The 22,384-nt window shown below is 44.7% G+C and overlaps 1 protein-coding gene across 2 annotated transcripts in view; it reads left to right on the plus strand.

The window, feature by feature from the left end:
- Nucleotides 1–3,107: 3,107 nt before the first annotated feature.
- Nucleotides 3,108–22,384, plus strand: part of LOC126177009 (cuticle protein 18.7-like) — an 84,760-nt gene continuing 65,483 nt past the window's right edge. The window contains exon 1 of one of the 2 annotated variants that reach the window (XM_049924227.1): nt 3,108–3,151. In XM_049924227.1, coding sequence (XP_049780184.1) covers nt 3,140–3,151 — 12 coding nt within the window. In that variant the 5' untranslated portion in view covers nt 3,108–3,139. The remainder of the gene's footprint in view (nt 3,152–22,384) is intronic. The other variant, XM_049924229.1, reaches the window with a different exon arrangement.

Genomic DNA, 22,384 nt, shown 5'->3' on the forward strand with positions numbered 1-22,384 from the left:
TTTAGTTACGAAGTCGTCGAGGACATCAAACGTTGTTTGTCAGCGTTGATTTTTCCCTTACTTTCGTCTAAGAGTAAATAGAACGAACTTTGTGGTCGTTTGCTGCCATCACCATAAAACCTGAAGTAATTTTCAGTTCCTTCATTCCGAATAGCTAAGACTTCCGTTATTATACGAAAACTATGTTTTAGGCTCTTACTCGAAGAAGAACATTGATGGGTCGGCCTGAAAGACGGAGAACTAGAGAGGCACAATTTTTACATAGACAAAGTAATGGGAATAATGTGGACGTTGATAACGATAATCCTATGCTGTTTTATAAAATATGTTGAAATGTGGAGTGACCGTAATTCCACATAATTTTGAGTGTTATAACTGCGGTTTAACGAATTTACAGTGCAGGTTTTGTCATGCAAATAAATTGGCATTTGAGGTTACTTTACGCGATACAAAGGCAGTCTCGTTGTGTTTGTCATAAGCTAATCTGCCGCCGTTAACACAAAATTTATTATTCAACATACAGTATCAAGGACTCATTTCAAATGGTGGAAAAGTTAAAGAGAAATCGATGAATTAATTGAAGAATGAAAATTTCCCGCACATTAAAACTGTGTGCTGGACCGAGACTCGAACTCGTGACCGTTGTATTCCGCGCGGAAGTGCTCTACCTACTGATCCACCCAAGCACGACTCACAACCAGTCCTCACACCTTCAATTCTGCCAGTATCTCGTCTCCTTCCTTCCAAACTTCACAGAAGCTCTTCTGCGAACCTTGCAGAACTAGCACTCCTGGAAGAAAGGATATTGCGGAGACATGGCTTAGCCACAGACTGGGGGATGTTTCCGGAATGAGATTTTCACTCCGCAGCGGAGTGTGCGCTGATATGAAACTTCCTGGCAGTTTAAAACTGTGTGCCGAACCGAGACTCGAACTCGGGACTTTTACCTTTCGCGGGCAAGTGCTCTACCATCTGAGATACCCAAGCACGACTCACGCCCCGTCCTCACAGTTACTTCTGCCAGTACCTCGTCTCCTACCTCCCAAACTCTACAGAAGCTCTACTGCGAACGTTGCAGAATTAGCACTCCTGAAAGAAAGGATATTGCGGAGACATGGCTTAGCCACAACCTGGGGGATGTTTCCAGAATGAGATTTTCACTCCGCAGCGGAGTGTCCGCTGATATGAAACTTCCTGGCAGATGAAAACTGTGTGCCGGATGGAGACTAGAACTCGCGACCTCTGCCTTTCGCGTGCAAGTGTTCTACCATCTGGGTTACCCTAACACGACTCACGACCTGTCCTCACAGCATCAAGAATATTCGTAGCTACAGTGCAGCATTTGCTATGGATCAGTTCTGAGGGTAAGATATCAGTTGTAGGTGGGCTGTATCACTTTAAGATAAATGACAGTTTTTTTTATCAGAGATCAGGTCCACTGACTCAATTGGTCGAATTTCGACCACAGGCATACTAGTACTACTTAAACAACACTCCGTTAGTAATGAAACAATACGATTGCCGAAAATAAATTATATCCAGTACTTAGAAGCCGACCTCGGGGAAGATCAGTTTGGATTCCGTAGAAATATTGGAACACGTAAGGCAATACTGACCTTACGAGTTATCTTAGAAGAAAGATCAAGGAAAAGCAAACCTACGTTTCTAGCATTTGTAGACATAGAGAAAGCTTTTGACAATGTTGACTGGAATACTCTCTTTCGAATTCTAAAGGTGGCAGGGGTAAAATACAGGAAGCGAAAGGCTATTTAGAATTTATACATGAACCAGATGGCAGTTATAAGAGTCGAGGAGCATGAAAGGGAAGCAGTGGTTGGGAAGGGAGTGAGACAGGGTTGTAGCCTCTCTCCGATGTTATTCAATCTGTATATTGAGCAAGCAGTAAAGGAAAGAAAAGAAACATTCGGAGTAGGTATTAAAATCCATGGAGAAGAAATAAAAACTTTGAGGTTCGCAGTTGACATTGTAATTCTATCAAAGACAGCAAAGGACTTGGAAGAGCAGTTAAACGGAATGGACAGTGTCTTGAAAGGAGGATATAACATGAACATCAACAACAGCAAAACGAGGATAATGGAATGTAGTCGAATTTAGTCGGGTGATGCTAAGGGAATTAGCTTAGGAAATGAGACACTTAATGTAGTAAAGGAGTTTTGCTATTTGGGGAGCAAAATAATTGATGATGGTCGAAGTAGAGAAGATATAAATTGTAGACTGGCAATGGCAATGAAAGCGTTTCTGAAGAAGAGTAATTTGTTAACATCGAGTATAGATTTAAGTGTCAGGAAGTCGTTTCTGAAAGTATTTGTATGGAGTGTAGCCATGTATGGAAGTGAAACGTGGACGATAAATAGTTTTGACAAGAAGAGAATAGAAGCTTTCGAAATGTGGTGCTACAGAAGAATGCTGAAGATTAGATGGTTAGATCACATAACTAATGAGGAGGTATTGAATAGGATTGAGGAGAAGAGGAAATTGTGGCACAACTTGAGTAGAAGAAGGGATCGGTTGGTAGGACATGTTCTGAGGCATCAAGGGATCGCCAATTTAGTACTGGAGGGCAGCGTGGAGGGTAAAAATCGTAGAGGGAGACCCAGAGGTGAATACACTAAGCAGATTCAGAAGGATGTAGGTTGCAGTAAGTACAGGGAGATGAAGAAGCTTGCACAGGATAGGGTAGCATGAACAGCTGCATCAAACCAGTCTCAGGACTGAAGACCACAACAACAACGCTGCATTATCACAGGAAGATGATAAAATGCTTGAGGTGCGGTGGTCGAGATAGCTGCATGCAACGACACTGAACGGCGCAGGTGGTCGCGGAAGTGCTGTGGTCGCCTACTGCTGTGGTTGCCTACCGCTGCCGGCACCGGCCGTGTGTTCCCGTGTTGCATCACGCCGGCGGCAAGGGGAGAAGGAACCCGAGCAGCGCGGGGGCACCGCCCATCGGCCGGAGCAGCCCAGCCCAGCCCAGCCCGTGATAGGACGGGGCGGCTCAGCATGGGACAGGACGGTCTTGGACGAGACCCGCCGCCGCCGAGGCCGGCGCGCCGACTCTAGTATATAAGCGGCGAGCGCGCCGCTCGGGGCAGGCACAGTTCATTCCGCAGCCGCAGACATGAAGGTCCTGGTGAGTACCGGCAGCCACGCAGGACTACGCACGCCGCCACGCCCCGGGCGAACACGCCCAGACTCCCTTTCACCTGGCGACGGCCGTCGCTAGGCCGCTGCTGACCTTGTCACGCCGACGCGTCCGTTCGCGGACCACTGCACCACCTTGCAGACGGGTCTCTCCTGCACTATCAGCGGATCGCCTTTAACACATAATCTATTCCCCGATACTTGTACAGTCTCACTTTCTGCACATAATCATCACCATAGGACATTTTCCTAGTGCAAACCACTAGTAGACTACTCCAAAACTTCTACTTGGAAATTTGGAGTAAGGTCCTAAGGGACCCAACAGCAGAGGTCATCGGTTCCTAGGCTTACACACTAATTAAACTAACTTGTACTTAGGACAACACTTACACCCATGCCCGAGAGAAGAGTGGAGCCTCGAACGGTGAGAAGGAGCCTCAGACCGCGCGGCACTTCTACTTCCTCTTTTCGGGTACATCCTTATTGGTGTCATTGTCTAAAACCTTCTCTATTACCACGAGGATTCCAGCAACGAAATATTTTCGCCCCCTTTCTCTCAATCGATAAGGCTGTATGTCGTGTGTACAAATGTTCAAATGTGTGTGAAATCTTATGGGACTGACTGCTAAGGTCATCAGTCCCTAATCTTACGCACTTATTAACCTTAATTTCCCTAACGACAGACACACACACACCCATGGCTGAGGGAGGACTCGAACGTCCGCCAGGACCAGCCGCACAGTCCATGACCGCAGCGCCTCAGACGGCTCGGCTAATCCCGCGCGGCTATTTCGCGTGCACCTCCATTTCTGTTTGCCCTCTGCAGTTACGATAGTCCACCCACCAGGTTAGCCGAGAGCGCTAATGCGCTGCTTCTGGGACTCAGGTAGGCGCACCGACGCCGGATCGAATCCGCACAGCGGATTAGCGACGAAGGTCCAGTGTGCCGGCCAGCCTGGTTGTGGTTTTTAGGCGGTTTTCCACATGCCACTAGGTGAATACCGGGCTCGTCCCCACGATCCACCTCAGTTACATGACTCGCAGACATTTGACACATATTCGCACTATTTCATGGTTTACACTAGATACATGCAGCTGGGGTACACTGACTCTGTCCTGGGAGGTACAGGGTGGCGACATGAGTGGCATCTGCCCACCCCTTCAATTAACCATGCCACAATATCCGACCGTATCACCCAGACCTGGTGGTAGCTCGAGAGGGTTTCGGATACAACAACTACTACGATAGTTCAAAAATGTTGTCTCTTGACCACAAGTCTGTGTTTCCCCGCCTCCCAGCTATTCCCAACTCGCTTTTTTCTGTTGCTTGTTGAACAATTCGAAATTTTGGAAAGTTATTTGACGTCTAATGATAGAACTATCTTTAATTTTCTACTCGACGCTAATGAGAAATTAGTTTTACAACATATCGTTTGGTTTCTCAAATTAATTCCAAATTATTTTTAATTTCTATCATTTTGATATCCAACTGTCCACTGCTGGCCCTAATTAAACGAAATAGTCAGTCGATTACTTTTCTTTCTTCGGATTACCTACTTATCATTTACACATTTCTGTAATTAGTTTAATATTTCGTGGTTTTTTTATTTCCAATTCTTCTATTACGTTGTTGGCATCCTCCTGCAGTCGAATCGGAGAAAAGAAAATCAGAATCAATCATTCACATGCTGTCAAAGCCGACAGTTCCGATTTCTCGCTTGGTATGAATCACCACGTCCCTTTTGTTGATAATTATATGGTATTGGCCTACTACTTGGACTGTTTCATATCGCAAAATCAAGGTAAAAATATTAGCTAGGAATACCACTGAGGAGAAAGATATTTGGTTTGTGTTTTCCTGTAATTATCTGCTCTGCCTCTCGTCTCCTGCGAACTGGTAGTGTGCTAAATTTGACCAAATTAGAAAAAGGGTTTGGTGCATACTGTCTCGATATTCTGTTCCTGAAATTTGGCAACTGACTCGTCGGGAACAGGAAATAGGGCCAAAGGCAGATATAATGTAATCGGGGAGATTCATAAATTGTTTGAATGAGTGTTTACTTGTATTGGTGGGTAGCTAGAAAGAGATTTGGTCCCCGCTCTATCTGAGTATGTTGTGAACTACATCGTACACACCAATAAGGTGAGCGGGGTATGGAGTGCTGCAGTAGCTGTCGTGTTAGGGAAGCTGGACAGGAGCAGAAATCATTAGCGAACATGTGAATACAGTAAACAGAAGTTTGACTTAACTCCACTTGTTGCGAAGAAACTTTAGAAGGGAACAAACAGCAATAACCAGCTATTAGAAGATGCAAAATAAAGAACATTGTGCAGTGTGAGGTTCAAGCCACTAATGCACGAGCAAACTATCGAAGGCGGTTAAAACTGAAGACTGTAGAAGTCTGCAATTGACACTGGGCCATGTAGCTGCCGCCAGTCATCCTATATTGCAGAGACACAGGGCGCTCGTAGTGGGAGCCGCTGAAAGCATGACTCAGTGGGCGCGCATCATTGGCCTCGCCAGGTTGCCGCACGACTGCTGACAGCGTCTACTGTGAGACACCGGTGGGGGTGATATCGATCTATCATGACACAGAATACTAATCCAATGGCATAGCACTGTGTTCCCTCAAGTGATAATTTTATGATACAGGCATAAGAGACCTCTTAACGAACTGATAGCTTCACTTCATGTCCTCTGGCGTACTTCTTCACGATCTCTCTGATGACTTGGTTGCCGACAGGATCCTCAATGTCTATCTCATTTAGCTTTCCTAGACGCTTTAGCATTAAATTCGCCAGGGCATCCATTGCCAGTTTCCTTTAGGGATCCTTGAAGAGTTTGGTCCAGATAGTTAGGTTCAAATGGTTCAGATGGCTCTGAGCACTATGGGACTTAACATCTATGGTCATCAGTCCCCTAGAACTTAGAACTACTTAAACCTAACTAACCTAAGGACATTGAATCCTGCCCGAGGCAGGATTCAAACCTGCGTCCGCAGCGGCCACGCGGTTCCACATTGAACCGCCTAGAACCGCGCGGCCACAACGGCCGGCCAGATAGTTAGGATCAGCACAATCCCTGACGTGTTGTAGAATGTGCTAGATAGAGCAGACGCTCATACTGTGTGCGTAGTGCAGCTGAAATATAACCACCCTATGTCGAGTGACGTAACGGGGGCCTTGAGTAATTATTTGAAACTAGGAATAACTGTCAGGAAACGTCCTCCAATGACATTCGATACTGTCCGAGTTTCTATCGAAAATGCCTCTCTCTCAGCCATTTCTTCTACAGCAAACCTGAGTTGTAAATCTGTATAGCCACAATCACGCCATAGTATCGTCCACACTGAACTTCAGCATCCCTTTCCAGAGCACGAACAGCAACACGGAGTGGGGTAGAGCAGTGGTTAGCACATTGGACTCGCATTTGTAAGAACGACAGTTCAAAACTGTGTCTGGCCATCCCGATTTAGGCTCTCCGTGATTTACCAAAATCACTCCAGGCAAATGCTGGATGGTTCCTTTGAAAGAGCACCGCCGGTTTCCTTCCCCATCTTTGTTAGCATCCAAGCTTGCGCTCCGTCTCTAATGATCTCGACGTCGCTGGGACGTTAAACCCAATTTTCCTTCTTTCCTTCCTTTACCAACAGCTAGTGATTCATGAGGTACTGCCGAGCAACATACATACTTGTGTGCACTGTGCTCGGCTCCCTAGCAAAGACACATATTAATGTTAATTGCCTCTGCTCTTAGCGGAGTCCAGTCCGCCCCGGTAGCTGAGTGGTCAGCGTAACAGACTGTCAATCCTAAGGGCGCGGGTTCGATTCCCGGCTGGGTCGGAGATTTTCTCCGCTTAGGGACTGGGTGTTTTGTTGTCCTAATCATCATCATTTCATCCCCATCGACGCGCAGGTCGACGAAGTGGCGTCAAATCGAAAGACCTGCACCAGGCGAACGGTCTACCCGACGGGAAGCCCTAGCCACACGACATTTCCATTTTTTAGCGCAATCTACAGTATTTTTGGGGCAGATGGGCACGTATCAGATGATGTGTAATTTCCTGAACTCTGACAGAGGCATTGCGAACTGTTCGGCCTACAGTCCATCACACAAGTTGTGGTTTCTCTCAATAGGGTGGTCAAGTAGCAGGCATTTTCCCCCGTACCTCAAACTCTGTAACATAGTAGTACGACGTATCCTGTCCTCAATTTGTTTCTCAACGCACCCTCCTCAACTCCTCGAAGCTACTCAATATATTTTTGTTGCTCTGAACCTGAAACGCGTGAGCAGTTTTGAGAAGAGCGTTCGCTCCGTGTGTGTTTGCAGGTTATCCTGAGCGCCGTCGTTGCCGTGTCGGTGGCCACCCCCGGCTACCTGGGTCTGGGGGTTCCCGCCGCCATCCCGGTGCCGGCCGACGCCCCCGACGTGGCGGCCGTGAAGGCGGCGCACCTGGCCACGCAGGCGGCGGAGGCGGCGCGCAACACGCTGGGCATCCCCGTGCCGTCCATCGTGCCCGCCGACGCCCCCGACGTGGCCGTCGTGAAGGCGGCGCACCTCAACATCCAGGCCGCCGAGGCCGTGCGCAACACCCTGGGCGTACCCGTGGTGCCCGCCGCCGCCCCCGTCGTCGCCGCCCCCTACGCCTACGCCGCCGCCGCCCCCTACGGCCTGGCCGCCCACCTGCACGCCAAGGCCGCTCTCCTCGGTTAAACCTGACTGCTCTTCCTTCACCCAATCTGTCGATACCTTCCCCGCTGTACAAAAGTAAATTATGTACAAATTAATTTTTGCAAATAAAATTGTCTGCAAAAATTATAAAATGAGTTCTGTGTCTCCCATTCCGACTATTTTAGTTTCTATGAGGTAAATGAAATATGACAGGTCGCAAAATAATACCGTTAAAACTATTGTATGCTCGATAGCAGCAATTTCACGTAATTCCAAACGTCTTGTTCACAGTTTTAGCGCCTTCATCAAGGAAATGACTTAACTCCTACAAACCCTAAGGGATCTTTGACTTCTGGCTAACGAGTGTGGACAAACATTCCTCTATAAATGTGCAGGCTTTCGCGGCATTATCATTAATGGTAAAGACATATGTTTTTGGATGGAGTCCGCCTATAGCCGGCCGCGGTGGTCTAGCGGTTCTGGCGCTGCAGTCTGGAACCGTGGGACTGCTACGGTCGCAGGTTCGAATCCTGCCTCGGGCATGGGTGTGTGTGATGTCCTTAGGTTAGTTAGGTTTAAGTAGTTCTAAGTTCTAGGGGACTTATGACCTAAGTTGTTGAGTCCCATAGTGCTCAGAGCCATTTTTTTGAGTCCGCCTTTAGCAAAAAACAGTTTCTTTTTTTATCCCAAAAATGTTTCACTGCGGTTGCAGCAACTTCAGTGAGCTTTTACTTCATGGTTGGTAAAAAGCCATAAAATAAGAGCACACTGATGTCGCTGCAACTGCCGTGAAACAGGTGTTTTGCTAAAGACAGACCCATCCAAAAACATATGTACTGTTAAAGGAAACACGGACAAAAGAGCTTCAACAACAGCATGATTATTACTCCAGAATGAGATTTTAACTCTTCAATGCAGCGGAGTGTGTGCTGATATGAAACTTCCTGGCAGATTAAAACTGTGTGCCGGACCGAGACTCGAACTCGGGACGTTTGCCTTTCGCAGGCAAGTGCTCTACCATCTGAGCTACCCAAGTACGACTTAGGCCCCGTCCTCACAGCTTTACTTCCGCCAGTACCTCGTCTCCTACCTTCCAAACTTCACAGAAGCTCTCCTGCGAACCTTGCAGAACTAGCACTCCTGGAAGAAAGGATATTGCGGAGACATGGCTTACCCACAGCCTGGGTGATGTTTCCAGAATGATATTTTCACTCTGCAGCGGTATGTGTGGTAGAGCACTTCTCCGCGAAAGGCAAAGGTCCCGAGTTCGAGTCTCGGTTCGGCACACAGTTTTAATCTCCCAGGAAGTTTCATGATTATTTATGATAAAGTCTGAGTTATTAGCTTGTGTCACAGTCCTCTTCATACTTTTGCAATAGCTGACGTTTCGATGCATCTGCTGGTGTGTCCTTCAGAATCCCACTGGCGTTCCTGGATGGTTACACAGGAACACCGCTTGAAGCCTGAAGAAGACTCCAGCAGAGGTATCGAAACGTCGAGCGATGAAGAAGTTTTGACGAAAATTCCTGTCTTTAGGCCATTGTAACGACTCAAAAGATTTTAGTGTCAATCGTTCCTGGTAGTTCCCAACAGCAAGTATCTGCACCTTTCAAGCTGTGTTCGATAGAAATAAGGTGGAACTCCACATGACGGATTGTAACTTGATAAAAAGGAATAACCGTATGGCGTTGACAGCCGGGAGTTCGGCTGCCGAGTTGCAAGGCTTTTCAGTTGAACCGCGCTTGGCGACTTGCATGTCAATAATGATGAAATGATGGTGGAGACAATAAAACACCCAGTAGTTATCGTGCAGACAAAATCTGTATATACAGAGTGGTCCATTGATAGTGACCGTGCCAAATATCTCACGAAATAAGCATCGAACGAAAAACTACACAGATCGAAACTCGTCTAGCTTGAAGGGGGAAACCAGATAGCGCTATGGTTGGCCCGCTAGATGGCGCTGCCATAGGTCAAATGGACATCAAGTGCGTTTTTTAAAAATAGAAACCCCCATTTATATTACACATTCGTGTAGTACGTAAAGAAATATGAATGTTTTAGTTGGACCACTTTCTTCGCTTTGTGACAGATGGCGCTGTAGTAGTCACAAACGTATAAGTACGTGGTATCACGTAACATTCCGCCAATGCGGATGGTATTTGCTTCGTGATACATTACCCGTGTTCAAATGGACCGTTTGCGGAAAAAGGTCGACATCGTGTTGACATATGGCTATTGTGATCAAAATGCCCAACGGACGTGTGCTATGTACGCTGCTCGGTATCCTGGACGACATCATCCAAGTGTCCGGACCGTTCACCGGATAGTTAGGTTATTTAAGAAAAAAGGAAGTGTTCAGCCACATGTGAAACGTCGACCACAACCTGCAACAAATTATGATGCCCAAGTAGGTGTTTTAGCTGCTGTCGCGGCTAATCCGCACATCAGTAGCAGACAAATTGCGCGAGAATCTCAAAAACGTCGGTGTTGAGAAAGCTACATCAACATCGATTGCACCCGTACCATGTTTCTATGCACCAGGAATTGCATGGAGACGACTTTGAACGTCGTGTACAATTCTGCCACAATTCGGCACAAGAGAAATTACGGGACGATGACAGATTTTTTGCACGCGTTCTATTTAGCGACGAAGCGTCATTCACCAACAGCGCAACGTAAACCGGCATAATTTGTACTACTGGGCAACGGAAAATCCACGATGGTTACGACAAGTGGAACATCAGCGACCTTGGCGATTTAATGTATTGTGCGACATTATGGGAAGAAGGATAATTGGCCCCCATTTTATCGATGGCAATCTAAATGGTGCAATGTATGCTGATTTCCTACGTAATGTTCTACCGATGTTACTACAAGGTGTTTCACTGCGTAACAGAATGGCGATGTACTTCGAACATGATGGATGTCCGGCACATAGCTCGCGTGAAGTTGAAGCGGTATTGAATAGCATATTTCATGACAGTTGGATTGGCCCCCACGTTCACCAGATCTGACGTCTCCGGATATATTCCTGTGGGGAAAGTTGAAGGATATTTGCTATCGTGGTTCACCGACAACGCCTCACGACATGCGTCAACGCACTGTCAATGCATGTGCGAACATTACGGAAGGCGAACTACTCGCTGTTGAGAGGAATGTCGTTACACGTATTTCCAAATGCATTGAGGTTGACAGAAATCATTTTGAGCATTTATTGCATTAATGTGGTATTTACAGGTAATCACGCTGTAAGAGCATGCGTTCTCAGAAATGGTAAGTTCACAAAGGTACATCACATTGGAACAACCGAAATAAAATGTTTAAACGTACCTACGTTCTGTATTTTAATTTAAAAAACCTATCTGTTACCAACTGTTCGTCTAAAATTGTGAGCAAAATATTTGTGACTATTACAGCGCCATCTACCACAAAGCGAAAGAAGTGGTCCAACTAAAAAATTCATATTTCTTTCGGTATTACACGAATATGTAATAAAAAATGGGGTTCCTATTTTTAAAAAACGCAGTTGATATCCATTTGACCTATGGCAGCGCCATCTAGCAGGCTTACCATAGCGCCATCTGGTTTCCCCCTTCAAGCTAGACGAGTTTCGATCTTTGTAGTTTTTCGTTTGATGCTTATTTCGTGAGATATTTGGCCCGGTCACGATCAATGCACCACCATATATATTCACATATGAGTATATAAAGGGTGATTAAATTAGATCCTGTTTGCTTAGAACAGGTCACAAGTAGAAAAAAATTCAATGTTTTCGGTATAAAAAGTATCCTTGGGTTACAGACTGTTCTGTAACAAATAAATTGTATTGTTAAACACGTATTTCGTTTGTTGGGTCTGGAATCGGAAAAAACAAGCCTCAGCTTCTTTCCCAATACGTGTGACAAAACGTTTGACAGAAAAGCGGAGAAACAGCAGAAAGAGATCTTCAGAAGGTTTCACTTGTTGCGTCATGGACGAACTGGACATACAGTTTCTGAAGAAGTCAAACTTCTAGCCATAAAACAAATAGTGGTTGTGAAACAAAATAGATTCGTAATCGAGAGACTTACTGACGTTGTTTGTTTCTTAAGTTAGAAAGAGTTTGCACTCATGGGACACTGTGAAGATGTAAGTTCAGGCAAGAAAGCCAATTATTTTGAATTATTGAAACCTTTGTGTAAACTGGTGCAGAGCACTTCTAGGTTCAAAGGAACATCAAAAAATATCCAAAATGAACTAATTTAGCCGGTTGCCGACGTCATTAAAGATCGCATGTGAGTTTTCTGGAGTGCAAACAGATGAAACGCTGGTTGTTTCTTGTAAGTCACGGATGAGTACTGTTCTCAGACTTTGTCCAAAAGATCGTCCCATAGAAAGAGGTATTGGTTTTGATAAATGTTTATAGCGACAAAATTGCTCAGGGTTTATGAGGAAATATACTCAATGTACGTGATGTCTGGGGAGTTATCGAAAAACAGTGAGGCAAACATATGATGGAGCGTCTTACAGAGGCAGATAAAGGCAGAGGTGTCCAAAATTTTGCTAAACAAAAATGTCTGCGAGTTACATTTCTGCACTGTTATGCTCATTAACGTAATCTAGCGCTTTCACACTATTCTAAAAATATCAGAGCACTTAGACTTCTCATTTACACTCTTGCAGCATTCTATTCATTTATAGCAATACCTCAAAGAGAACACTAGTCTTAGAAAATGAAGGATTCACATTGCGTTAAACATGTAGTACACTCTGGAATTTCAGTTCATGTGCTGTCCAGGAAATATACCTTAAATACCATGAGTTGAAAGACATTTTCCAAAATATCGCCGCAGATCATAAGGGTTGGTATGCAGAGTCGTTCAACAGGGCTTCCGGCTTACTTAGAGCTCAATTCTTTTTCCTGCTTTTCCTTTACAAAAAAATATTAATGAATATGTTGATCATCTCTGTGCACTTCGTCAACACAAAAGTGGATGTGACATTACTATGTGAAATGCTGAAATCAAGAAGATCATCAGTTTGTTAAATGATATTTGTTTAGAAACGACTGCGACATCTTGTACAGAGTACTGAAATAAGAAACTTCACAGTGAAATAAGTATTAATGAGTGTGAATTCCAGTCCCTTAAGATGTTGTCAAGAGAACATAGATGACACAATAGCGCAAATGGTCATGCATTTTATAGATCTTTAGAATATTTAATTCATAGAGCTGCTTGGCAGCAATCAGTGTGTAAACTATAAATCAAATTTCCCAACAATGAAGCTGAATGGCCTTCTGACAACTTGCCCATTCTTCAACAATGAACGACTGGAAAATGAGTTAGGAAACATTTAGGTTGATAAATATAAGTATTTATCACATGCAGACCTTCTAAAACTCAATGGGCAATCATCTTCACAATATTTATAACGAAGTAACGAAGTTTATCAAACTCATTCTTACATTCCCTGTCACTACAGATTCTTCTGAAAGACGTATAAGTACCCTTAAAATAACTAAGAACTGCCTTTGTAATTCTATGACAAATGAGGTGTTCTTTTTGCACATCTGCCACACAAAAAAAGACAAGGAATAAGAAATTTGAAGATAACGTGACTGATAACTTTGGTGCGAAGAATAATCAACGCATAGACCTCCTCTGAAGGAAGATATAAGGTAAAACTACCCATAATTAATCCATTAGCTTCAACACTGGCCGTTAAAGGGAAGTTCAGCAGAAAGGCAAATTCAGTGGATTGTTATAGCCCCTGCCTATACTGATTGATAGAACTAAGCTGTTCACAAGTCATATTTCATTAACCATTTAACATATCGTAATTCTATTTTGACCCAAGTTAATTGTGAAAAATTCCTCACTAAATAACGTTTACTATCTTTTCATAGCTATTTTAATCACAGAGATACAGATATCAACTTCGCCTTTTCAAACGGAACTAGAGTATTTTCTTTTGCTAATATCGTAGTTTTAAAAGAGAAGAATACAAAGGTGTTTCACACCTCAAAAAAATGTTACTAGTTCCAGACCAGTTACAGTATTTCGAACAAAGGATTTATCCGTGAAATCATTTGATATCTTATGCAGAAACTCCTGTTATCATACAGAACTGACGCCTCAGGCTGACTGGACATTCCAGCTAGACGCAGCTAAAAGAATCTAATTACAGAAGCGAAACAGAGGAGAAAACTTTTATTTACAACTGATACTAATCACCTATTCGAGATAATGATCTGAACTTTTTACTTACAGAGATTCTTTCAGAACATATTCTAATGTAAGCATTCTTTTTAGAAGCCATTATGAGAGGACTATAATGAAGTATGTTAACGTAAGAATTCTATTCTAGATAAAAAAACGTGAGAAGTGTCTGTTGAAGAATTCATTGTGAACCCTGACACTGGAAAATACACATCTATAACGTTCGTTGTCGGAGACTATGACCGCACATCGCTTGACGCTTGATCAGTTTAAACTACCCCACAGAAATCACACACTGAAATATACTTGTCACATGAAGACACGCGCCACCACTACCACAACCGATCATAGCATGACAACTAGCCTGCAAATTTAGTTGATGTAGCCTACCATTAAGACACGGCTATGGGTCACGTAGATGGATATAAATCACTTATGTACGCAAGGAATCCGTGAGGAATTTAATTCGTGTGTAAGCTACAAATTTATCTTGAGGAAACTCAGGAAGAGACCAGATGTTTTGCTGTTCAGTACAGAATACTTAGTTCTTACTAGACATTTTAAGACTCAGAAAAGTGCCATTGTCAGGTGAAGTTAAATGCAAAAGATAAAGGATGATCTATTCGTGACAAAATGGGAGTCGAACAGCCAGACAGTAAACAAACATTTCTTTTTTCAACACGATGGTTGTAAGTGAATATGATGGACACATGAAAGCAGAGTTATGAAATCTGTCTTTAATGAATAAAATATTGCTCTGTTAACGTACGTGGAGTGCCACTGAAATAGACATGTAAAGAATTTTAAAGAACATTTTTTGTAGTTGGTAACATAACTCAGTGCAACGACACCCTATAGGAAAAGTGTTGACTGACGCTACTAAAAGACAGGTGTGTCAGTTCGAGATAAATGGCAGACAGACTTACGTTCGACATAGGTGGAAATAAAAAAGATGCCTTGAGAGAATTTCGGATTCGGATTTATTTTGTGGGCTGCACGATGTTTGACAGAGAAATGAACATTTCGGCTAGGTAGACTGTTCAAAACACTTCTGATAAAGAGGATTTATTCAAAATTACTTTTATAGGCATTAGATACTTCAAGACACGAAATTCCTAGTTTATCAACACCGTATGCATGCTAGAAACTTCTACCGTATCTCGACGCATGATTACGACACCAATTATGAATAAGTTTGCCTGTTCCAGAGAGAGAATTGTCGTACCCGTACTCAGTTATCCAGAAATGTCAATCAAACGTCAATTAATTTTGAAGATAGTTAGAGTTTCTACAATTAAACTCCGCAAAGCACTTTACGGTGTGTGGCGGAAGATACTTTATGCACCACTGATTCTCCCCCCGCTTACCGTTCCAGTTGTGAATGTTGCATGGGAAGACCGTATGTTGGTAAGCCTTTTTATAAGAGTTCGAATCTCTCTGATTTTACCTTCATGTTCTTTTCACAGGGTGTCAGTGGTTGGAAGCAATGTTGGCTGACTCATCTATGAAAATAGGCACTTAACAGTAAACCATATCGTGGTGCTCAATGCCTCTCTTATATTGGCGGCCGCTAGAGCTGGGTGAACGTTTCCATGGCGCTTTTGCATTAATTAAACCCGTTACAAAAGTGTTGCTCTTCTTTGTATATTATCTGTTTCTCCTATGTCCTACCTGGTAGGAGTTCCACTGGAGAAATATTAACGTTTCAGTCAAACGAGGGTTTTGTAAGCTCTCTCTCTCTCTCTCTCCTTCGTGTGAGAACTCTTTTCCTACGATTAATTTGTGTGATCTTTCCATATTAAATCGCTCTGCACACATACTCACAAACCGTTCCAGTGACTTCTCAGAAACTGTGTGATTAAAACCATCATTATCAGCACCATAATTTCCTTCCAGCGATCCTGGTAGGAACTTTGTGAACGATATGTCCCGTTTGATTTTCGTCCTGGTAAATCTTTTCTCTCTCCAGTGCATACAACGTTACTGCTTTCCTCTTGAGTTTTTCATTAATCTAGCTTTTGCATTTCTTCCTAGGCCGCCCAGCCGGTCTGTTTCCTGGTTCCTCTGTCTCCAAATACTGGCGTGAGGCTCTAGACGGATGCGTTCCCTTCACATGACCCAACCAGTACAATCTTGCAGCGCTCATTCTTTCCTCCATAGACAAGGCCACCTCTCTCTCCTTACATACCAGGGCGTCTCACCTAACTCTGCCTCCTCAAATATCTCTGGAACAACAATAGATATTTAAAAACGGTTTTCACCTGCATGAACGTACGGCAGGGGCTTAGGAAAGCAAATACTATGCGAAATTTTAAAAAGTAAACAAATACAATTTTCAACACAAACTTGTGTATTTTTAAATGGACACCCCTTATTTTTTTCGTATGCAATCAATAGCATGAAAAATCACAAAAATAATGACGTTGGTTGCATCGCAATACGTCAGTTACGTCCCGAGAAATTGCGAAACGAAGTTGGCACTTGAAACAAATGAAGTGCACAGCTAGCGTACGTCCTGAGACTCAACTATGCACCTCACGCTGCCTGTTACAGGGGCTCACACGATGGGAAGGTATGCACAATCCACAAAAATAAACAAGTAACACGTCCAACGCAAAGTTGCGTTTTTCAAATTGTAAATGTATGTTTATTCTATCGAAAAGACAACTAGAGCCACAGTTAGGGACAACACACTTGAATTCACTCTGCTAAACCCGTTTACTAGAGCCCCGTCGCCCACAGCAACTGTATTGTTGTGCATTACATCCAGCATAGAAAATACACCCACATCTTGACCAACGAAACTGTGTCACGTCAACATATGTTCGAAGTGCCCTCCGTTTGCATCAATACACGTTTGAAGACGGGTAACGAGAGTGTGATGCACAGATTGTAGAGCTTCTACAGATATTGCCGCACACTCCGCAGTAAAACGATGTTGCATATCCTCTACTGTCGTTGGGGGTTCTTGATACACCCTCTCTCTCACTGCGCCCCAGAGAAAGAAGTCTAATGGCGTGAAGTCGGGGGACCGTGCTGGTCATCGCACAGTAGGGGCCTACCTCCCCGCCCCATCCACCTATTTGGAAATGTCGCACTTAGAAGGTCTCTGGCAAGTTTTGCATTGTGTGCGCGACATCCATCATTTTGGAACCACATTGATAGACGAGTTTCCAATCCTAGGTCATCCGTGAGGAGCGCTAGTGAGTGTTTAAAAAATTATGTATATCGCTGTCCATTCAATGTTCCACGATAAAAATAGGGACCTACAATACAGTTAGCAATGATACTGCACCAAGCACTGACACTCCACTGTCGTTGATGAGCAACTTGGCGAATCCAGTGGGGATTTTGCACGGACCAGTAGTGCATGTTCCGCAGACTCACATTACCATGAATTATAAATGAAGCCTTTTCCGTAAAAACGTATTGCTTAGGAACACTGGATTACCTTCCAGCTGCTGAAGTGCAAAACGACAGAATGCAATGCGGGATTCAAAGTCATCCCCGTGCAGTTCTTGGTGCAGTAAGATGTAGTACGGATGAAACCGGTGCCGATGCAAGATTCTGCACACACTACTGTGGCTTATTCCTGCACCTCGTGCAATTACTCGTACACCCACCTGCGGATTGTGCGCTAAAGCAGCCAGAACAGCAATTTCGTTTCCATTGCCAGTCGCTGGCGTTGTACGTCGACGTTTTGTGGGAGCCCAGCTTCTTGTTTTCGTGAGTGTCCTGCAGATGTTGCCAGTAGTTCGACGTGACGGACGCCGCCGATCAGGGTAGCGTTCAGCATACAGTGTCACAGCTGCGGTTGCATTTCTGTGACATTCGCCATAAATTGAAATAATATCTAGTTTTTCTTTGTTACTGAAGGCCGGAATATCGACTAGATGACGGCAAATGTAATAAATCACAAGAAAACAGGTTTTAATGTAGCAACGTGTGTGAATTACGTTACAGTATGAGAGCAGTTCAGCAGACCAGATTAAGAGACTCTTTCACACTGAAGGTAGAGCGTGCCTTGGTGATACTGGTATGTTTACGGCAGGATACAGGCGCCAGTACAGGCAACCCCTGCTCTCAGCACAGTACTACATGCGATGCATTACGTCAGAAACTGCGACGGCGTTTGTTATCCTTTGCAAGCCACATATTTCAGAACTTACGAAGTTTAAAAACGTGAAACCAACTGTATTACCATTAATTCTACCGCTAGTTGTCACTTCGCTGCAATAAAAATTATGCGCAGGACATCCATAATTCCGATACGCCATTATTTGACACATTACAAAGGGTGGATCGGTTCAAGTAAGCTACAGCTCAAGAAGGGGCTAAGATATCCTCCCTTAGGAGAGTCATCAATGAAATATGGGCCAATAATGTGTTGTCATACAGTATCACACCATACATTAACATTCCATTGGCGTAGTATGTCAATCACATCACGATTACCGGCAGCGTGAGGTGCACGCTTGAGTCCCAGGACGTGCGCTAGCTGTGCTCTTCATTTATTTAAAGCGTCAACTTCGCTTCGAAATTTCTCGGGATGTAACTGACGTATTGCAATACAACCAACGCAATATTTTTGTGATTTTTCATGCTACTGATAGCAAACGAAATAATACATACGTTTGTGTTGAAAATAGTATTTGTTTACGTTTTAAAATTTCGCATAGGAGTTGGTTTCCTAAGGTCCTGCCGTACGTTCATGCTGGTGACAATCGTTTTTGAATATCTGTTGTTGTTCCAGAGATATCTGAGGTGGCATAGTTAGGTGAGACACCCTAGTTAACCTGTATCTGACTCTTCTTTTCATGACACAAGACTCCTGACTATACGTCGTGATTGGCAGGAGATAGGTTTTATACATAGTCTGTTTAGCTCTTAAATGGGCTCGGTTGTTCCAGATTAGGATCCGGACATGGTGGAAGAGGCTGCATCATTTTATTCCTCTGCCTGAAACTTCTAGTTTGGCACTTCCACCATTTGATATGACACTACCGATATATTTGAAACTTTTCACACATTCAAACTTCTCTCTAAAAAGTGATGTTATAGAGTATAAGTGTCCTACACATCTTCAGTAACTTGAATTCTTTTAATTTTTATTCCATTAATCCAGTCTCCTCTGCACCTCCATTTTCGTGTCTCCTTAAATTGCGATGTCATCAGCAAAAGCAAAAGCACTGAGGCCTATCATTTCCTACTTCTTTGATTTCTTTCAGTATTGTGTCCATAAGTGTAATGAAGAGTAATGCGGAATGTGAAGTGCCTTGCTGCACGCATCTCTTTGACTAAAATAATTCAAAACCATTATGATCTTCCACCTCCTACTTGTACACTGCTTTCACGATCTTCATACAGCAGCTGAACTTTTTTAATTAATAAATCAGGATCGTTATACACTCCTGGAAATGGAAAAAAGAACACATTGACACCGGTGTGTCAGACCCACCATACTTGCTCCGGACACTGCGAGAGGGCTGTACAAGCAATGATCACACGCACGGCACAGCGGACACACCAGGAACCGCGGTGTTGGCCGTCGAATGGCGCTAGCTGCGCAGCATTTGTGCACCGCCGCCGTCAGTGTCAGCCAGTTTGCCGTGGCATACGGAGCTCCATCGCAGTCTTTAACACTGGTAGCATGCCGCGACAGCGTGGACGTGAACCGTATGTGCAGTTGACGGACTTTGAGCGAGGGCGTATAGTGGGCATGCGGGAGGCCGGGTGGACGTACCGCCGAATTGCTCAACACGTGGGGCGTGAGGTCTCCACAGTACATCGATGTTGTCGCCAGTGGTCGGCGGAAGGTGCACGTGCCCGTCGACCTGGGACCGGACCGCAGCGACGCACGGATGCACGCCAAGACCGTAGGATCCTACGCAGTGCCGTAGGGGACCGCACCGCCACTTCCCAGCAAATTAGGGACACTGTTGCTCCTGGGGTATCGGCGAGGACCATTCGCAACCGTCTCCATGAAGCTGGGCTACCGTCCCGCACACCGTTAGGCCGTCTTCCGCTCACGCCCCAACATCGTGCAGCCCGCCTCCAGTGGTGTCGCAACAGGCGTGAATGGAGGGACGAATGGAGACGTGTCATCTTCAGCGATGAGAGTCGCTTCTGTCTTGGTGCCAATGATGGTCGTATGCGTGTTTGGCGCCGTGCAGGTGAGCGCCACAATCAGGACTGCATACGACCGAGGCACACAGAGCCAACACCCGGCATCATGGTGTGGGGAGCGATCTCCTACACTGGCCGTATACCACTGGTGATCGTCGAGGGGACACTGAATAGTGCACGGTACATCCAAACCGTCATCGAACCCATCGTTCTACCATTCCTAGACCGGCAAGGGAACTTGCTGTTCCAACAGGACAATGCACGTCCGCATGTATCTCGTGCCACCCAACGTGCTCTAGAAGGTGTAAGTCAACTACCCTGGCCAGCAAGATCTCCGGATCTGTCCCCCATTGAGCATGTTTGGGACTGGATGAAGCGTCGTCTCACGCGGTCTGCACGTCCAGCACGAACGCTGGCCCAACTGAGGCGCCAGGTGGAAATGGCATGGCAAGCCGTTCCACAGGACTACATCCAGCATCTCTACGATCGTCTCCATGGGAGAATAGCAGCCTGCATTGCTGCGAAAGGTGGATATACACTGTACTAGTGCCGACATTGTGCATGCTCTGTTGCCTGTGTCTATGTGCCTGTGGTTCTGTCAGTGTGATCATGTGATGTATCTGACCCCAGGAATGTGTCAATAAAGTTTCCCCTTCCTGGGACAATGAATTCACGGTGTTCTTATTTCAATTTCCAGGAGTGTATTTTCTGAACTATTCCCATATTTTACCCCATGGAACACTGTCGTATGATTTTCACAACTCCAGGAACACTATTATCAGACACTTTTCGTTATCCCAATACTTCTTCGTTAACTGACGGAGAGCAAAAGTAAGTTGTATCGTGTTACTTTTGAATCTATGCCATTGTTCCCCAAACTGATATTCTGGATTTTTTGCAGTCTCTTTTCTACGATGTTTTCCCTGATGATAAGGCAATGTGATAGCACTGTGTGTCCTCGATAGTTTGTGCAATTCTTTCTACTTCATTTCTTACACAATGGTAATATAAGTCCATTTCTCCAATCATCCGGCACTTTGTTCTCTTTCCACATCGTCCCCAGCATACGATACAACCATTGTATTCCTTGGTTCTCAACTGCCTTAATAACATACGCTGTCCACTCATCTGCTTCCGCGACCTTCACGCCGCTCATCTGTTTCTGGACATTTACAGTTTATGCATAAGGAATTGTATGCTGTTCTTTCTCTGCTTCAATGACTTCTGTGTCACTTCCTTGTTCATTTTCCAAAAAAATGGTTCAAATGGCTCTGAGCACTATGGGACTCAACATCTCAGGTCATAAGTCACCTAGAACTTAGAACTACTTAAACCTAACTAACCTAAGGACATCACACACACCCATGCCCGAGGCAGGATTCGAACCTGCGACCGTAGCAGTCCCGCGGTTCCGGACTGCAGCGCCAGAACCGCACGGCCACCGCGGCCGGCGTTCATTTTCCACATTCAGTAAGATTTCAATACAGTTCTTCAACCCTCTCTGATGCCTTCCATGTCCCTGATAATATCCCCATCTTTCCACATGTTTATTGATAATATGAATAATGGTAAAAGACTAAACCCGTCACTCTACTATCGAAATACATTAAAAGAATAACTAATCTATGTATTTTTGTAATCTTAACAGACTTTTTCCTACAAGCACTACTGCAGGAATCAGGACTTGTTGTTCTGCTGTCAGAACGGCCTGACACCTCCTCACTCAGAAATTTCGTGCTAGAACGGCGGTCGTGGATCTCAGGAAACAGTCAACGAGACACCAACAGCTGAGCAGAACACATTTATTAGGCAGAGCACTACCAGTAACTTTGTGGGGACGGTATGCGCCCACGTGCGCGACGATGTTTGCGTCCTGCAAATCAAGGCTGTGCTGCAGAGCTCAGTCTGAGCAGCAGCTTTAGGCGTGTCTGCGGCTGACTCAGCGCCACGTTAGACGCAGCTGAAGCCAACCTGGCGGCGGTGGTGGCTGGCTACCATGGCTTCACTGTGCCGGGAAGCTTTCTATGCAAACGGCGTCTGCGGTACTCATCGGCAGGGGTTTGGGGAACCTGCGAGGGCAGTGGAAGAAGGAAGGAAGAAGAAGGTTTAATGTCCCATCGACTCCGTGGTCATCAGAGGCGGAGAATAAGCCCGGATTGTTTCACGGATATGAAGGAAATAGGCCGTGTCCTCGCGAAGGAAACATCCAGCAATCTGTCTGA

This window comes from Schistocerca cancellata, chromosome 3 (assembly GCF_023864275.1).
Source record: "Schistocerca cancellata isolate TAMUIC-IGC-003103 chromosome 3, iqSchCanc2.1, whole genome shotgun sequence".
Taxonomy (NCBI): domain Eukaryota; kingdom Metazoa; phylum Arthropoda; class Insecta; order Orthoptera; family Acrididae; genus Schistocerca; species Schistocerca cancellata.